This window comes from Hipposideros armiger, unplaced genomic scaffold (assembly GCF_001890085.2).
Source record: "Hipposideros armiger isolate ML-2016 unplaced genomic scaffold, ASM189008v1 scaffold_179, whole genome shotgun sequence".
In the NCBI taxonomy this organism is placed as follows: Eukaryota; Metazoa; Chordata; class Mammalia; order Chiroptera; family Hipposideridae; genus Hipposideros; species Hipposideros armiger.
In genome coordinates this window covers 404,573-424,188 of record NW_017731529.1, presented here as the reverse complement: position 1 = coordinate 424,188, position 19,616 = coordinate 404,573, and the positions used below count along the sequence as shown (strand labels likewise).

General features: G+C 35.9%; 1 protein-coding gene and 1 pseudogene across 4 annotated transcripts in view; both read right to left on the bottom strand.

Annotated features, from left to right (window-relative positions):
• RNF180 (ring finger protein 180) overlaps positions 1 to 19,616 on the bottom strand; it is a 139,838-nt gene that overhangs the window by 26,559 nt on the left and 93,663 nt on the right. For all 4 annotated transcript variants that reach the window (XM_019652433.1, XM_019652435.1, XM_019652434.1 and 1 more), the window contains exons 6-7: positions 12,661 to 12,886; positions 4,470 to 4,595 (exon numbers count right to left, since the gene is read on the bottom strand). In XM_019652433.1, coding sequence (XP_019507978.1) covers positions 4,470 to 4,595; positions 12,661 to 12,886 — 352 coding nt within the window. The remainder of the gene's footprint in view (positions 1 to 4,469; positions 4,596 to 12,660; positions 12,887 to 19,616) is intronic.
• On the bottom strand, positions 17,678 to 18,930 carry LOC109388044 (nucleosome assembly protein 1-like 1 pseudogene; annotated as a pseudogene).

Genomic DNA, 19,616 nt, shown 5'->3' with positions numbered 1-19,616 from the left:
AAAAAGGACATAGAAACCATAAAGAACCAGTCAGAAGTGAAGAGTATAATAACTGAAACGAAGAATGTAGTAGAAGGAATCACCAGCAGACTAGATGACACAGAGGATTGAATCAGTGATTTGGAAGACAAGGTAGCAGAAAACACCAATCAGAACAACAAAAAAGAAAAAAGAATACAAAAAAAAGAGGATAGTATAAGACACCTCTGGGACAACATCAAGTGTAACAACATTTGCATCATAGGGGTACCAAAAGGAGAAGAGTAAAAGCAAGGGATTGAGAACCTATTTGAAGAAATAATGACTGAAAACTGTCCTAACCTGGTGAAGGAAATAGACAAACAAGCCAAGGAAACGCAGAGAGTCCCAAACAAGATGAACCCAAACAGGCCCATACCAAGACAGATTATAATTAAAATAGCAAAGGTTAAAGACAAAGAGAGAATCTTAAAAGCCTCAAGAGAAAGGCAACTATTAACTTATAAGGGAGCTCCCATAAAATTGTCAGCTAATTTCTCAACAGAAGCTTTGCGGGTCAGAAGGGATTGGCAGGAAATATTCAAAGTGATGAAAAGCAAGGATCTACAACCAAGATTACTCAGCAAGGCTATCATTTAGATAAAAAGCTTCCCAGACAAGAAAAAGCTAAAGGAGTGTGTCACTGCCAAACCAGTACTACAAGGAATGTTAGAGGGACTTCTTTAAGATGTGGGGGGAAAAAAATCAAAATTATGAATAATAAAATGGCAACATATCTATCAACAATTACAATCAATGTAAATGGAATAAATGCTCCTATCAAAAGACACAGGAGGGCTGAATTGATAAGAAAACAAAACCCTTACATATGCTGCCTGTAAGAGAATCACTTCAGATTGAAAGAAACATACACAATGTGATACATAGATGATGTATTGCAGAATTGTATACCTGAAACCTCTGTAACTTTACTAACAATTTTCATCCCAATAAACTTTAATTAAAAAAAAAGTACAACTCCACAACTCTTTGCATTCAAGGTTCAGAAAATGAAAAAAAAGAGGAAAACAATATAGCAAATGCATAGGAATAAATCTAACCAAAAGATGTATAACACATTTGTAAAGAAAATTATAAAATTTTATCATAAGACAAAGTTTTAGAAGATCTAAATAAAAGAAGAGAAAACCAGTTAGTGGTTAGGGAAAGCTATTACTGTAAGGTATCAATTCTCCCCAAATTGACTCATAGATTAGAACCTCACTCCATCAATTCAATGTAGTTTTTTCATAGAACTTGACAAGATGATTCTAAAATTCAAGAAGAAAAAAAGCTAAGGCTCTCTTACAGCAAAGTAAGTTTTAAGGGTAATGTCAAGGCTTATTATAAAGCTTTAGTAATTAAGACAAAATGTACAAAGATCTCAGAAACAGACCCACACACAATTTAAAATGTGACATGTTAGCACTGTGGATCAGTGGGGAAATGATGATTTTCAATAAATGATGGTTAGAAAAAATTTAACAGGAAAAAAAAACCACCCCAAAGCAGTTGGATCTCTACTTATAACACAACCTCCCTTCCTCCAAACCCAGAAAATGCCACCACCACCAATCAATTCCGAAGACCTTTAAATCTATTTGAAAAATACACAGGGAAATATTCCTATGATCCGGGGGGTGGGGAGGAGGAAGGGAGGTTGGGGTAAAGAAATATTTCTTAAAGTCAAATAATACACACCAGAAAGATGGTGAAGAACTGTAATTCATTAAAAGATATCATAAAGTGCAAAGACCACAATTAGAAGAAGACAGATGCCATTCATAAAATTAACAGAAAGAGTTACCCAAAAAGTATTTTAAAACTCTCAAAAATCAGCAAGAATAATATAATCAATAGAAAATGGACAAAATTCATAAAGGAATACCACCGTTGAAGGAACTCAATGGCAACTCCACATATAAAAAGCTATGGTCAATCCCCATTAGTAATCAGAGAAATTGAAATTAAAACCCCAATGAGATATCATTTTATACCCATGAGACTGGCAAAATCTAAAAGGCTGAAAATACCAAATGTGGTAGACAAAGCTGGTGATAAATCAGTACAGTCATTTAAGAAAATGGTTTGGTTTACATAATAAGCTAAAGATGTACTTTTCTTATGATCCAGCAGTTTTCTCCTGGAATTTATTCTATAGGAACTGTTCTGCCCCAGGAGACATGAAAATAATGTTAGTAGCAGCATTGTACATAATTACAAAAAGCTAGACAACTCAACTGTTCAACAGGAGAATGGATAAATTGTTCCATATCACATAACGGACTACAGCAGAGCAGCAAACATAAATGAATGTGGCTACGCTTACTGATATGGATGAATCCAAGAAACAATGTTGAATGACAAAGCAAATATGTAAGAATATATACATTGTCATCTTAGCAAATGTTCAGAAACAACCAAAATTAAATAATGTTGATTCAGTATACAGATGTATACTTGTATAAGAAATGATAAATACAGAATTCAGGGAAGCAGAATGCAAACAGAAATATAGAAGGTGCTTTAGTAGTACTGGTGATTGAGGAGTCCGGTTTGTGATTAAGATCTTATGTGTGTTTTTTCAGGCCTGACCACAGGCAGTTAGAGAGGCTTTACCTGGCAGGCCCCACAGGAGAAAGGTGCCCTCCCCACACCAAACCTGGTGAAGCAGTTGCAGTCAAGGTCACCTCAAGACCCATGACACTGCTGGCTCCCTTCATTCAGAACAACCTCAGCAGTGAGATAACCCTCTCTGTGCAGATCCCCTGACCCTGGACCAGTGTGCCGTTCCACGGGGGAAGATGGAACAGGCGTGGTGGGGGTGGGGGGAGTGGGCACCTCCTCGGGACTCTTATTTATACCGCTGCACTAAGTGATTACAGGCTTAACTCTTTCAGTTTTGGCTGAGCCTGAAGCTCAGCTGTTGCTCAGCTGAGCTCCTGACAGTAATACATTTCTTAAGTTAGGTTGTAAAATAAAGCTATTTTGAACATCCTCCATAAAAACTTATAAAAAGTTAAGCTCTGTGGAACTCCAATGGACAAATAAGATGAAATCATACAGAAGCAACTGTTTAAATTATAGCTTCAGTACCCCAGAATACAAAAAGATGAAGGAAATTATGGGGTTATCAGAAAGGTGCTTAATTCTTTTTAAAATTTGAATGTATGGTAGAAGGTAGGATACAAACGACTCTTATAAAGCACAAAATTCATATTATAAATTTTCTCTTCTAAGGTATGAAATCCTTTAAGACTGATTTTTCTTATATTTCATATTATTTTGGGTTAAATGTGATACATTTTAAATGTTTTTATACCAGCTCTGTGGATAATGAGTTTCAACAGTTGCTAACCACTTTGTAAAATAGTATGTGCTTATATAATGTTCTTAAACTACTTTCTTCATTCAAACCGCCATATAAAGTTATACTTGACCTTACACTACTTTCTTCAAACCTCAGTAAATTCATTTATTTTTTGCCTCACCTATGTGGGCTCTGTTTTTTTCTCCTTTGGTCTGTGTCACGGCTGTACTGATCTTACTGGTTTTCATACACAGAAGTCCTTCCTGTTCCCTGAAGATCATAGCTCTCCAGACCTGAACCTTTCCAACCAGACCCTGTACTATCATAAAGGGCAAATCTAAAATGGCACAGTAGTTCATGCTCTGACAGACCTGGTTTTATAAAAGATGAAATTATATTTTGTCCATATTGTATGATCATCATTATATAGTAACAAATTTTCAAAGGTTAAAGACATAATATCTTACCCTTATTTTGATAATTCCTTATGTCTATACAGTGTGAATAGTAATAATTTAGAATGTGCCTTCACATTAGCTCATTTGATCCTTACAGCCACTCTATTAATCACAATTATTCCCATTTTAAAGATCAGAAAACAGAAGCAAAAGAATAGGGATCTATGACATCCTTGAGGTCAAACAGCTAGTTAGGCCTGAACACAGAAATTGGCATTCCTAGTCCACTGTACACCTCTGAGACACTCTCTACACAAAAGCTCTGCCACTTTCTCCTTGTCCTAATCTTGTGGGACAACTGTAAAATATTAACACTAAGTAAACTTAGCTTATGATAATAAATTATTCAGGTCTCATAAAGAATGTCAGTGCTTTGTCAAATGTAGCTTTTGACAAATCTGCTATTTTTGAGATAGATTTCATTATCTACACATTATTGACAGCAAAGCAAAGTAAATGTAATTATGAGTTTCTCTCAAATTCTGCTCTCAAATTATTGCATAATCTCCATTTGCTTTATATGTATACCTGTAGCTTTCAGCAAAATCCTTACTTAAAATTGAACAATGCAGAAATGTTTCCACTAACATTTCTAAAGAAGAAAATAGCTTTAAAAAGAGAACCGGAATACAGTTACCAGACTTTTTTTTTTTTTTCAGGGGGCGAGGGATTAGTTTCCTTACCTCCAAAAAGATGGAATGCTTTTCTGCAGCTCGGTAGGGGCCATTTTGCCGAGCTGGATTTCTGAAAGCTTTGTTTTATTTTCAAATATTCTTTAGTGAAGAATGTTTTTGTGGCATTGTTCAGTTCTAGAATAAAATAGAAGAAAATAGTATTTTAAAACATTTATCTGAGTAAAATGGCAAGAACATGAAAAATAACTGGTGTAGCATTTTGATAATAAATTCAGATCTCTTTAAGACAGTGGAAACAAAAGTACAGCCAACTTTCTTTTTAACTCAAGTCAACATAATTCTCCCAAACTCACATTTGAGGCAATTTTGCTATGCCTACATATAGAACATACACCTGCTGAGTGGCTCCTATGTCAGAGCCTATGCCAGTTTTGGAGGACAGAGTGATGAACAAGACACAGTTCCTGCCCTCAAGAAGACTGTGGACTAAATGATGGAAATAAACAAGTAGACAAAAAAAGGGGAACAGTTTGTTAGGGGCGTAGCAATAGTTTAGCTAGAGTACAATCACGTGAGGCTCAGGAGTGATAAATGAAAAATGCCTTTAGAACTTTTTACTTCATAATCTCTTTATTTCATTCTATATGTGATGGGTTGAGAGCATTTAGTGAGTCTAATGCTGCTGATTTGAGGAAGTTTAAAAACGTAGAAATAAATTCTCAACCTTTAAGAAGCTTGCTAGTGAGTTAGAAAAAGAAAAACTTCATGTGAAGTAAGCACGAACCAGAGAACACACATGATGCTATGCATTTTAACTAGTAGAAAGTCTCTGTACATGAGCCATGGAAAGCAAGGCACGATGTGAGTCAGGCTGTTTAATGGCAACGTTCTCGGAGGGGCTAGTGAAGAGTTAGCTATTAACTTGAGAAGTAAACTATAGTCTTTCCATCAGTGCTCCTCTGTTACTTTCATCCTACAACTATTACCTATAACATTTCTTCAGTTCCTATCCTATTTCAGGCTTTGAGCTTCTGTTCAACCAGTTACATTAAATTGTCTCTATTTTTCCTAATTATTCCCTTGGATTGATTCTTACCTAATTCACGGGGAAAATAGATTCATTAAGTTTGTATTTAACAACAAAAGAAACAATGTAAAAAATAGACTACTGTAGACAAGAGAGTTATGTATTAAACCTACAACTCTAACTTCCCTTCCCCATTCCATACCCAAGAGCTACTGCTCAAGCACACAAGTTAGAGAAAAAGTATTTTCATAGTTTGTAGATGCATTATGTATGCACAGAGTTGTTATGGCTAGTGAATTTTTACCCTTTATGTGTTTAACAGTTAAATCATTTCAGGTTGGATATGCTCACAGTGTTTTCTGAGCAATGCACTGCTGTTTTATTGAAGTGTACTGTGCCCACTACCTATGAACAGCCTCTTCGTACAAGATGGGCATGGTACCATTACCTGCTTCAAGGGACTCATCAGTGTCATTCATACTGACGCAGAGAATGGAAGAAGTTAGCAAATGGCTTATAACACATTCACTGACAGTAACAAATGTGTTCTTGCTGGACTTAGTGTTAAGCAGTGATGACTATAATTCATGGTATTTTCTGAGAAATTAAAAATCCCATGATTGCTTTGGCTATTCAGGGTCTTTTGTGATTTTATACAAATCTGATGATTTTTTTGTTCCATTTCTTTAAAAAATGCCATTGGGATTTTGATGGGGGTTGCATTATATCTGTATATTGCTTTGGGGAATATGACCATTTTAACTGTATTGATTCTTCCAATCCATGAACATGGACTATCTTTATATTTCTGTGTCTTATTCAATTTCTTTTGATAATGTCTTGTACAAGGGTGGAGGTATAACACTACCTGACTTCAAATTATCTATAAAGTGACAATAATTGTCAGAAAAACAGACACCCAGATCAATGGAACAGAACTGGGAACCCCAAAATAAACCCACATATACATGGGCAAATACTTTTGACAAAGAAGCCAAAAGCATACAATGGAGAAAGCAAAGCCTCTTCAATAAATGGTGCTGGGAAAATTGGAAAGCCACGTGCAAAAGAATGAAACTAGACTGCTATCTGTCACCAAACACTAAAATTAACTTAAAGTGGATCAAAAACCTAAATATAAGACCTGGAACAATAAATTGCACAAAAGAAAACATAGGTACTAAACTTATGGGCCTTGGTCTTGGAGAGGATTTTATGAATTTGATCTCATAGGCAAGGGAAGTAAAGCAAAAATAAATGAATGGGACTATATCAAACTAAAATGCTTCTGTACAGCAAAAGAAACCATCAACAAAACAAAGAGGCTTTCAGTTTTCAGTTTTCAATCCCAGTGAAATCATATGGTTCTCAACTTCTTCTGTCTGACTTACTTAGTTTAGCATGACAAGGTCCATCCATGTTGTCACTATTGGCAGACAGTATTTGAACAAGACAAACAAACAAAAACTCATAGACACAGACAACAGTTTGGGTTACCAGAGGGGAAGAGAAAGGGGGTAGTGGTAGAAGAGGGTAAAGGGGGTCAAACATATGGTGATGGAAGGAGAATTGACTTTGGGTGGAGATCATACAATGCAATACATAGGTGATGTATTATAGAATTGTACACTTGAAACCTATATAATTTTACTAACCAATGTCAACCCAATAAATATAATTAAAATAACATCAAAAAACAATCCAATTAAAAAATGGGCAGAGGAACTGAACAGATATTTTTCATAAGAAGACATAAAAATGGCCAACAGAATATGAAAAGATGCTCAACCTCTAGCTATAAGGAAAATGCATATCAAAACCACAATGAGATACCACCTCACACTGTAAGAACAGCTATCATTAACAAGACAGGTAATAACAAGTGTTAAAGAGGTTGTGGGGAAAAAGGAACCCTCTTACACTGCTGGTGGGAATGTAAATTGGTACAATCACTATGGAAAAGAGTATGGAGGTTCCTCAAAAATTAAGAATATAATTACCATATGACCCAGTGATCCCTCTTCTGGGTATCCACCCAAAAAATCTGAAAACATTTATCTGTAAAGATATATGTACCCCTATGTTTACTGCAGCATTATCCATGATGGCCAAGACATGGAAACAACTGAAGTGTCCTTTGATAGATGATTGGTTAAAGAAGATGTGGTACACATATACCAGGATGCCAAAAGAATGCATACAAGTGGACACTTTGGTCGTCGTCGCTCAAGTAGTAGTTTGCCGTAATCAGAAGTGCCTGGATGCTGATAGTAACCACTCTGAGCACCTCTTGTAATTGCAGAAGTCAAACGTGACTTGTATTCATCTTTTGTTGTCGGTATGTATGAGTATTATAATTTTAATACAGTTTTCCTTTCTTAAAATATGTATACATTTTTTTGGCACTCTGTAGAATGAAATATTACTCAGTCACAAGAAAAGATGAAATACTGCTATTTGCGAAAACATGGATGGATCTTGAGATTATCATGCTAAGCAAAATAAGTCAGACAGAAAAAGTTGAGAACCATATGATTTCCTTCGTATGTGGGATAGAAAACTGAAAGCAACAAATAAATAAGACAAACAAGCAAAAACTCAAAGACACAGACAACAGTTTTGTGGTTACCAGAGGGTAAGTAGGGAGGTGGGTGGTAGAAGAGGCTAAAAGGAGTCAAATACGGAGGGTGCCAAAAAAATGTATACAAGTGGCCACTTTGGTCAATGTTGCTCAAGCAGTAATACGCCGTAATCAGAAGTCAAACGTGGCTGTATTCATCTTTTGTTATCAGTGCATCTTGAGTATTACAAATTTTAATGTTTTTTACTTTCTTAAAATGTGCATACATTTTTTTGGCACCCTCTGTATATGTGATAAAAAGTGTGACTTTGGGTGGTGAACACACAATGCAATATATAGATGATATATTATAGAAATGTACACTTGAAACCTATATAATTTTATTAACAAATGTCACCCCAAAAAATTTAATTTTAAAAATTCCATAAGTGGTATTGTATTAACAATTAACTCTTGGGCAAAGTGACTTACAACTTACTAAATGCCCTTAAAAATGAGACCAGTGTGGATGGTAAGTGAAGATTTCATGTGAGAGATAATATAAACCAAAAAGAAGAGTTTGCATTTCAAGAAGTTTTATTCCTCCCCATTCTCTTTCTCCTCTCCCACACCCCTTCTTTAGAGCTGTAGCCATGTCCTAATATGTTGATGCAATAACCAAAGGATGCCATTGCAGTCCCTCTGTTAAACAGGAAACTTATTTGGAAGTGACTGAATTCTAGTACACCAGATCAAAAGGGCATTCTTGTAAGAGTCATCCAATAATTTCAGTTTTGATAATGAGCCACAACCTGCTTTTCCTAGAGGATAGATGAGAGAAGTAAATTAATAATTATGACTGTGATACTTCTAATTCCTAGCTTCAAGGAACTTAGTGCAGTTTTAAGCTATATTTAACAAACCCATGTGGTTAATATATCAAAGCAGGAAAGGGTTCGTAAGTAGATTTATAGTATCTAAGAAAATTATGATCAGATACATTACTTTATTAAAATCTGCAAGAGATGACAGTTGTACCTACAACATTTTGTTGAACATATACACCTGTGTCCGTAACATAACCTTATGATACCAGCAATTTAACTATACTTGATCCAAAGGGCCTTTGGAGAAAAGAGGATACAGAAGCCCTGGTCCCACCATTGCTGGGCCAAGTAAAAACTGGGTTCTAATGCCTCTTAACTGTGAGATCTTCTACCAGTTGTTGAACTTCTCTTTGTACTTGCTTTCTGCTCTATCTCCTGCAAACATTTATTTTGCACCTGCTATGTGCCTGACTTTGCTGGTCCATCTAGAAACACAGAAATTAATTAAATGTAATTCCTGTCTGCAGAGCACTCTACTAGATCACTGATTCCAAAATGTATGCCTGCAGCCTGACTCTGCATCAAAAACACAAAAACACAAATTCTAGGACCTTGCCCAGATATACTGGAGCAGAACTGCTGTGGATGTGACCAAAGAGGCCCTGCTTTCTACAAGCTCCTTGTGTTATTCTGATGCAGTGTCAGGTTTGATAATCACTGGATGACATCATGTCAAATCCTTTTCTGTTCTAAAATAATTTCTATTTACTTAAATATGTTAAACCTTATCTCACTTTGCTATAAACTGTACAAACCCCAAGGATGTTATTCTTTCTGTAGAACTGTGTTGCCCCATTCTAGTGGCATTTGAACTTGGAAACGCAGGATTTGGCAACAAATAAAATATTCAACACTACATTTCTAATAAACAAGAAAAAGGTGAACAGACCAAAATAAAAATCAACAAAGGGCATGATAAGGGATTTAAAACAGAATAAAAAGGATAGCTCAGAGTACAAAGAAAATAAGAACTTGTATACTGCCACTTGCAATAATTTTGAAGCATAATTTTGCAACATATACACAGTCTTAAAACACACATGGACTTTACTTCTGGAAATACATTTCAAGTAAATTCCCAGAGATTTGTGCAAATATTTATCCACATATATCAGCAAATGAATGAATGATAAATAACTAAACTAAATGTCCCATGATAGAATTTTAAGTAAAACAAAGAAGGTTTAAAGCCTTATTATGTACAATATGATCTCAATTTTTTTGTAAAATAGATGATTATGTATATATAATTCTCTGTATGTAGTATCCTTCTGAAAAAATACTAAATGTGATCTTTAAATGGTAGAACTATGGAGGATTTTGAGCTTATAATTTTATTTGTATGTTCTGATTTTGCTATAATGAATTATATTGCTTATATAATTTTAAAAGTTATTTTTATAAGAAAACAAGACCATATTTTTGGCTGTCCTAGCAATGTTGCTTTCCCTAATTTATACGCTGATATTTCCTCAGGTTTTATAAAAGAATACCATGAAACACAATGTTAGAAAATCTGATACTGCATTTGCTATGAGGATATTTTTGAGGACATTGTCTAATCCATCTTTCAATATGCTCCAGAGGAGAAATCACGTTAAAAAAACAACAAAAACCTTTTGAAGCGCCAGAAAAACCTTTGATACCCTTAGGAATTACTATGTTTCTTTTCATGGATCATGAGATCATTTAATTGTGCACTTTTATTTTTCCTTAGGCAGCCAGAATGTTTAAAAAAACTAAATGCTTCATCTAATTGTAGTTACTATGTAGGGCCATATGGCTTACATATCAGCCATCCACCCTCACCTGGGCTCTGTAGTCCATTTCAATTCATCAATTCCTTTGTCCTGCTATTTCATTGACTATATCTTTTAAAACACCTCAAATCCTTTTGAGGTAGGGTATAAATCATTATGAAGGATAGTCCCATTATTACCAGCCTCTAAATGACAGTACACAACCAAATATAATCTCCACTGGAATAAGTATTCCCAATATGATTTATTTTAGAAGAACCAAATTTGAAAATAAAGAAAAATATGACATTGTTGTTTTGATAAATGGACCAACAGAGACTTGAGTCATTATTATTTTAAGACATTTAAAAATATCTATCAGTGTTAAATTAGATCATAGAAGGCAGGGACAGCATCTGTCTAAGTCACTGTGTAAATTATCTAGATGTTTCCTATCAAAACAGGCTTTCAGTAAATGCTTTCTTGCACAGGTGGTGAGGCATAACATTGAGAAAGAGGAGTCACTGGTGCCTCTACTTTTGTTCACTCTGAAGTTCCAGCAAGAAATCTGTTATTAGAAAAGAACCGCTTTTCCCCACTTCAATATAAGCCAGAAAAAGGGACTTCCAGTAAAAGCATCTGCCCTCTCGTGGAACTGCTGCCTTTCCTCTCTTCGTCCCTTACACTCTCTTCCCAATGAAAGGAAGAGCACTCCGCCTGGTGAGACTGACAGCTTGAAATCCCTGACCACATTTCCCTACTCGGTGGAGTCACTGTGCTTGACGTGTTCTTCAGACTCCTGGTCTGTCTAAACTCAGTTCGGTGACTTTGTGCTCCAGTCTCCATGCACTAGGCAGATCAGAGAGGCACAGCTCTGCTTTCTCTTCACTGTTTGGTTACTGATCCTGTAAACTAGGTTTGCCAGCCTGCGTGTTGGGTTAGGGTACTCAAAGCTTATTTTCATAATCTTATTCTCCCTGGCAGGTGGGTCCTTGGCTTTTCTTTTAGGGAAGAAAATGTGCCATGTGTTCTCACTATTCATGAAGTACATACTTTGATCCCCATTAAATCCTCTATGGTTGAAGAGAGAATGTGGAGGTAGAAAATTTTTTTCCTTTAACCGTTAACATACAGTAAGTAGTTCACTCAATAAATATAGCTTTGCTTACTGCTATCATTCTTCCCTTTTTTCTTAGCAGTTCTCTATGTTCCACATTCATTAGTTTTTTCCTCTTTCTATTAGTGCGTTTTAAATACTGTGTTATATTCCACCTTTACATGATAATGAAACAAACAAATCCTTGCTCCAGTTTTACTCTCTTTTCATTCAAGAAGAAAGACCTTAACGACAATAAGAAGGTTGAGAAGATTTGGAGTTTTGGGGAAAGGCATGATAGTTGTCCTCAGAGACTTATTCTCTGAGACTCCAGAGAAAATGACAAGAACAAAGAATGAGTAATAATGGAAGGCATATATGAGGAATAAACAATCAACAAGGCTGCCTCAAATTTTAATGTAATAGAAGTCCAAGTAAAGACAGAACAACATCTAGTGGGGGTATTTAAGGAAAGATCTCAGCATAGAGTAGGGGACTAGAAATGAGAACCTATTCTTATCTATGATTCTGTGGTTCCAGGATTTTAAAATAGTTCTGTGAGTTGGGCAAGCACTGATTTACACACTGGAGAGTGACAAATTATGTTGTATAAGATTTTCAATAATGGATACTAATTAGCAATCAACAGTGTCTACATTTTTTTTTTCTATCAACTTTCAACAGCGTATCTTGACCTCGCTTAAAAAGTGGATATGAATGCCTCTCCCCTTTCTTCTACATATCCTCTCCCACTTCAATTTCTCAACTTTTAAGTGTTAAGTACTTTATCAAGATCACATCCAACATAGAATGCATGGAGCATTCTCTATTCTATACTTTCTCACAATAATTTATAAAGTAATTTTAGACGTGGAACAAAGAGGTAGTCAAAATAATCAGGCAATCATGTTAATGAAAGAGAACAGTTACCTGTCTGAAAGAAGACTCTGGAAATAACTGTCCGACACAGTGGGCAGGGTGTGCTTGCAGGATTGTCTTTGGCAAGAGTCCGTAGGCAGGGCTCACAGAATATGTGGTGGCAAGGGTAACACATGTATGGGTTGAAATAAACATCCAGACACACTGCACAGATGTAGCTTTCCTTTTCTTCTGCATATTCATTGTCATCATCTGTACTCATCTCATTATTCAAAGTCTGCAAAACATAAGCATAAACAGTTTTTCTTAATTCAGTATGAGATTAGTTTCCTTGAGAACGAGAGCTTGACTTTATATTTTGTTAAAATGAATGAAAATATTTATGAAAAGCACATATTATCTGTGTCTGTGACATATTCAAATGAACAGAAATATTACCTTGCAAAGTGAGACAAAACTGAAAACGTACATGAGAAACATAGAAGTCTTATTGTTTTCAGTATTTGTATATAATGCTAAATGCTAAAATATACCTAAGTGCATTAAGTATACCTGTGTATCTATTTAAGCAGCATTAGTTAAATGTTAGGTGTACCAGCGCCAAGATTACAGGTTCTCCATTTATCCCACTCCCACCATAGCAAATAAACTGATTATTACAAGGTTATGTAGTCTTATATGGCCATCCACACATGATGAAAAGTGAGGACAAAAGGATATCACACTGTATCTTCATAATGTGCATGGAGCATTCTGTATTCTATACTTTGCACCTTCCTGGACCTCAAAGCCAAGAAAAGGCCAAAGCCTAAGGTATGTCAGGAAGTAGACAAGGCAAAAAAACTTGCAGTAACCGTGGACTCAGCCTTGCAGCTGGAAAATATAATGAGCTCCCGCCCCTACCCCAATAGGATAGTTAAGAGAGAGCCTCTTGCGAGGCAGTTATGAAAGAGGAAGTTCAGAGGTTAATAGCACAAGGCCTGGTAGCAGAACTCCTGCTATTTACTGAACTTCACAATTTCCTCATCTGTGAAGATGTTGTGAGGGTTAAATGCGGTAATGCACTTAAAGTGTTTAGCACAGTGCCTGGCACACAGTAAATATTCTGTAAGTGTTAGTTACAACCATCCTCCTGCCCTCTCCTCCAACCCCTTCTTCCTGGCCACCTTCACAGGCCCTGTAGGTTTTGCTCGAGCCTTGAGACAGTTCCTCAAATGGAGACTGGACTCAGTCCATTGAAGCATAATGGAAATCTACATGGTATAATTTTTTCTCTTCATTTTGAGTTTTGTGAGAAATGGAGATCAGTGATTAATGTTTGAGTGGGCCTTGGGTTTAATAAATATTTGTAAGTTACATGAAATGTAAAAGTTATGTAAATGAGGCCTTAAAAATACAGAAAAACCTTTCTATTGGATATACTCGTATTTGATTTATCCAGATGGCTCTGCTTCCCTTCTGCCAGTTTCTTTCTGCCACTTCTTGGTAATTTTTCTTTTATAAAGGACATATCTGAGTCTTTAGCCCATTTATTTTTAACTGGGTCGTCTGATTTTTCTCATAGACTTGTAGGCATTTTTACTTCATCTATTGTAGTCATTTTTTTGTTATGGGTTAGATGTGTTACAAAAATATTTTTTCCTTTCTTTCTGGTTTTCCTTTTCACTCTTTTTATAGTGTCTTTTAATGAAATTAAATTTAATTTTAAAGAACATTTTTTCCTTTATGGTTAAGTACTTTCTCCTGTGTCTTATTTAAGAACTCTTACCTTTTCCCTAGGTCATTAAAATATTTTGTATTTTGTATCTCATAATCCTATAATCTAACTGAAACTGATTTCCATGTATGGTGTGCATTAGGGGTAATTTCACTTTTACTCTTTACATAATTCTTAACTGGAACAGCCCACTTATTGCAAAGACTTTCCTTCATTACTCTGAAGTACCATGCTGTTATTAATTAAGAGGCCAAATGTGCTTGGATTACCTATGAGGCTTCATTTTGTTCCATTAGTTTACTGTCTATTCCTGCGCCAGGATGAGAATTTCTTACTGTAGCTTTATAATAAGCCTCAATTTCTGGTAAAAGAAGTGCTTTCATATCATCGTTATTCCGCAAGTGGGTCTTTGCTATTTTTGGCCCGTTCCATAACCATATAAAATTTGGAATAACCTTATCAAGGTCTTTTATTTTTTTTAATTAAATGCAAATTTTATTCAGGATTTCAAATTACATATTTCAAATTTGTAGAATGGAATAGAAACATATTGGAACTGGAAAGATAGCATAGATGAACACTGATATCCCTTGAAACTCCAACTTTATTAATAGAACAATTCCTCGTTAACCACATCACCTTATATAATAAGACAAAATAGCATCTACTTCTTCATTTTGGCAATAGCTATTTCCTAAAGGAATGAAAGAAAAAAAATAAGTAGTGGTTATGCTACTTTAAGTTCATTAAAAACGGGATCTTTAGATTAAAAAAATTTTTTAAGTTCAGCTGTGTTCAAAGGAGCTATGGTACAAAAAAAAAAATCAGCACAGAATGTCTAATCAAAGTGACCAAAATCATTTTGAAAACGAAGAGGAAAAACATAAGGCACTTTCATGGCTTCTTTTTCCTACAAACTATCACAACTAGCTAAGGATTTCCAGTAGTTAATTAAAATCCGAGGAGCAGAATAAATAGTGCAGTACAACTAATAAGATGTGTTCGCATTCTGAGATCTTAATACTAAATTTTCAAAATAAAAGCTGTTACCTCTAAAAATGAACCTAATGTAATTTTATTAAGAGCAGAAACTCTAAGCTGTCCTCTAATTACAATCCAATTAGTGCACTCTCATTGTCAAAGCTTTTACGTTCACCAGAAAAAATTAACAGTAATTAGCTTGAGGTATTTTAAATGTGGCTCTACAGTCTCAAATACAATGGCATTATCCCCCTAAAAATGGTCTTATTTCTATTTTAGTCCCATATAATCTCTACAATATGGTCATAACTAAAATACCTAAAAACAATCCTTGGACATTTTGAAATTGTTATCCATCCACTTCTATTAAAATAGGAGCCACACAAAGAGTGTTTCCTGACCAAATCCAGAATAAAGTACTTAATTTTTGTTTTCCAGTTTATTTACCAAACCCTGTTATGAATAAAATGCTGAATATCATACTTGTGGTGCAAATAGGTCCAAACTGTTAAGCTTTTAGTAAGGTTGAGAAACATTTCATAAAATTTAATTTAATATACCTAACACATTTATGACGTCATTAAGTAAACAGTACTACCCATTTTAATACATAGTAAAGAAGCACGGGTAAATAAAACACTTTATGCTTTAAGCAATAAGACTAGGAATTAACCATAGAGGCTTACGGCCCTCTCTCATTCTAACCAAAGGAAACGAAACTTAACTTTTAATCTTTCTTAAAAAACAAACAAACAAACAAAAAAACCATTGCATCACTTAAAATTTTGTCTTTTTCTTTTTTTTTTTAACTTTCTTATTAGGAGATGTAGTTCCCCTCTTCCAAGTTGGCACCCGTTTCTTCAATATGGTAAACTAGGTACAATGTTTAATTCAAGGTAGGACTCTGCTTCTATCTGAATTAGTACAAAGTTAAGACATTGTCTTATGAGAGCTAAAATTATAATTGACATTTTTATTTTAGTCTGCAAAAACAAAAATAAGGAAACAAAAAAACTTGAAATACGCTTGTCAAATGATGAAAATTCATCCTTGGCAGAGAAGCAGAAGGCATACCTACCACAAAGAAAAGATGCTTAGTTCATGGAGGTTGAATTTCAATGTACAGTTAAAATAATGAGCTTAACTTCTGAAAATACAGGTTTTATTCACCTCCCTTTGGTAACCAGTAACCATGCTATTGAGATAGGGTTCTTTATAGTTAACTATGTTGCCTAAATATAAAAATCCATCAACAATCTAAGTTAATAGGTATTGTCTTACTGTAAATTCTATTTTTTTTTAAAGATTTTATTGAAGAATTGGGGGAAGGGAACAGCATTGGGGAATTGTGGAAGGGGAACAGACAAGTTGCTGTCCTTTTGTTCTTAAGTCTAGTTGTGGAGGACGTCGCTTCACTGGCCCATGTTTGTATTATCATTGTGCTCTTCCTGGTAGAGGCAGTTGCTTGCTGGCCATTGGATGGCCACTCACAGCTGCCTACGGCAGCTCACAAAAGCTCACGCCTGCTGCCGGCCAGCCCCACTGCAGCCTATGCTGTCGCCGGCGACTCACGGCAGCCCAGTTCCAGGTCGAGCTGTTGTTCACCATCTTAGCTATAGAGGGTACAGCGTCACTGGCCCTCATGTGGGATCCGAACCGGGGCCCTGCTGCTCAGAGCTGGCATCCCAGCCAACTCCTAACCATCGTGCCACTCGGCCAGCCCATGTAAATTTTTAATCATATACTTGTCTTGACAAGTGTTTTTTTATTTTTTTTTTAAATGATGAATTGTGTCAGCATAAACACTGCATTTCTAAAACAATGTAATGAAAGGCAAAGATAGTGCAAGCAATCTTAAACCCATTTACCTACAAGCTGAAAAAAACACTTTGGTTCTTCAGGAAAAAAATTAGAAAAACAAAAAATCTGTTTTATTGAACAGTTTTGTTTATTTTCATAGCTGCAATCTAATAGTTACATGATAAAAACACTCTAGAACAGTGGTTCTCAACCTTCCTAATGCCATGACCCCTTAATACAGTTCCTCATGTTGTGGTGACCCCCNCCAACCATAAAATTATTTTCGTTGCTACTCTATAACTGTAATTTTGCTACTGTTATGAATTGTAATGTAAATATCTTTTTGTTTTCTGATGGTCTTAGGCAACCCCTGTGAAAGCGTCGTTCGACCCCTAAAGGGGTCGTGACCCACAGGTTGAGAACCGTTGATCTAGAAGAACCAAGCTATGAAGCAATGAATAAACTTCTGCATTCAACATATCTGGCCGAAAAACTAAACTTAAAATACAAGGTAGGACAAACTGCTCTGTAAAATATAAATTCCTTTCCTTTAAAAAAAAATTACTGAGTCTACCAAGAAAATGCAAACACATAAGGCTGTAGGTAAGCAAGAGCTGTTCCAGTGCAGGTCATGCTCGAGGCTACCTCCATCCTGCTTCGCTGCTGCCTGCTCTCTGCTGGGTTTTCATCCTTCTTTGAGTCATAGTCTGGAATATTTTTCTCCTCTTCTTCTTCCCCATTCCTTACCCAATTCTTTACCTTCTTCATTATAATCATCACCATCATCTTCAATAGCTTCTCCAGTAAAGTATAACATTGATCTTGGGATTATACACTCATGTAAAAAGTGACCCATTTCACAGCCTGCAGCAAGGATAGCTTCAGCATCGTCACTCAGATCTCCATTCTCAGGAACTTCAGGAGGGGCAAAAAAATTAAAGAAAGAGGCACTGGAAACTGTTTGTCACAGTATGAATTGTCCCACATCCTTTGTGCTTCTGCTGCTTTTTATTGTTTTTCAAAGTAACATTCTTCCCTTTTATCCAATCTATCTGGCACCTTGTACAACCCATAACTTCTGGTCCATCACAAGAAAGGGATGAGAATCATCTGGTTCTGACTTCATCCTATATGTCTTTGTCAAATATTTTTTGGGTTCTAAGGCAAAACTCATAAGCTGGCCCACATCTAAGAACTTCACTTTAGTACCTTTCAAACGCTTCAGAATAGGTTTGTCATGTTTCTGAACCATGTCACTGAGCAATTCAACATTCTTACAAACAGTCAACAAAAGTTCAGAAATTCCCTTGGGGTCTTCTTTTCTTTCATCCTTTTTCTCATCTTCAATCTTGGCCTTTTCTTTCAGCTCCTCTGAAATTTCATCTTCCTCATCTGGTTTCCATTCACATTGTTCTTCTGTAGGTTCATAAATTGCATTAAGGATCTCAAATTGCTTATCAAATAAATGATGATAGAGAACAGCATACTTGCTTTCAAGATCATGAACTTCCTCATAGAACTTGGCTTGTATCTGTGCACATTTCACTTGAAGGTTTTTGAGGGCATTCTCTCGTCTTTTGACTACCCTAGGCAAGTTTTCAATGTATCTTCTTGGTGTTTCTACCAGACCATCAAGTTTTTCTTGGAGGGCTGCAAGAATCTGAGATTTTACATCATCTGAACAGTCAGCTGACGTGTTTTGATTTTTGTTTCTTCACCAGTTTCTTCTTATTCTATTTCTTCAACATCATCCAAATCTTGATCAAGTGCAGACTGTCAGTGTCTGCCATGTTGTAAGAGCTCCAAACATCGGATCCTAGCATGGGGAGCCAGGCGGCTGGAGCTGTGCAGGCAGTGACTCAGGGCAGCGGTGGGAGGAGCAAGGAGGCGGCTCTGCTAGCAGATGGCACTAAAAAAGCTCAAGTTCTTTGAAAAAAGCCAGAATTCTCATTGGAACTGTACTGAACTTGTGATAAATTTAGGAAGAGTTAGAAATCTTTTGTAAAGATTTAAAACTACATGAGCTTGGTTTATCCCTTCCTTTATTAAAAAAATTTCCAAAATTATTTTGGTAGGGGTCAACTTATATTTGAATGAATACTGTGTCCCCACTTTTATTACTTCACCCCTTTTTCTATTAGTATACACTCCTATTAGTATACACGATGCTCTAATGTCTGTCATATCAAAATAAAACCATAAGAACACCAGACCTCTCTAGCTCATGCTACATTCATTCCTCTATTCCATTTCACAGCAAAACTTCACGAGAGATTTGATCATATTACATTTGATTTCTGCTTCCTTACCTCCTATCTACTCTTCAGTTCAATTTTTGCTGGCTTCTGCTCTTACTCTGCTGAGACAGCTCTTGTACAAGTCACTAATAACCCCTGGTATATCCAAATCCAGAATGCCTTCCTGACCCGCCATCCTCAATCTTTCAGTGGCATCTCCCAAGTAGAACAGGACCTCTTTCTTGTCAGCAACCCAATGCCTTTTTCTTACA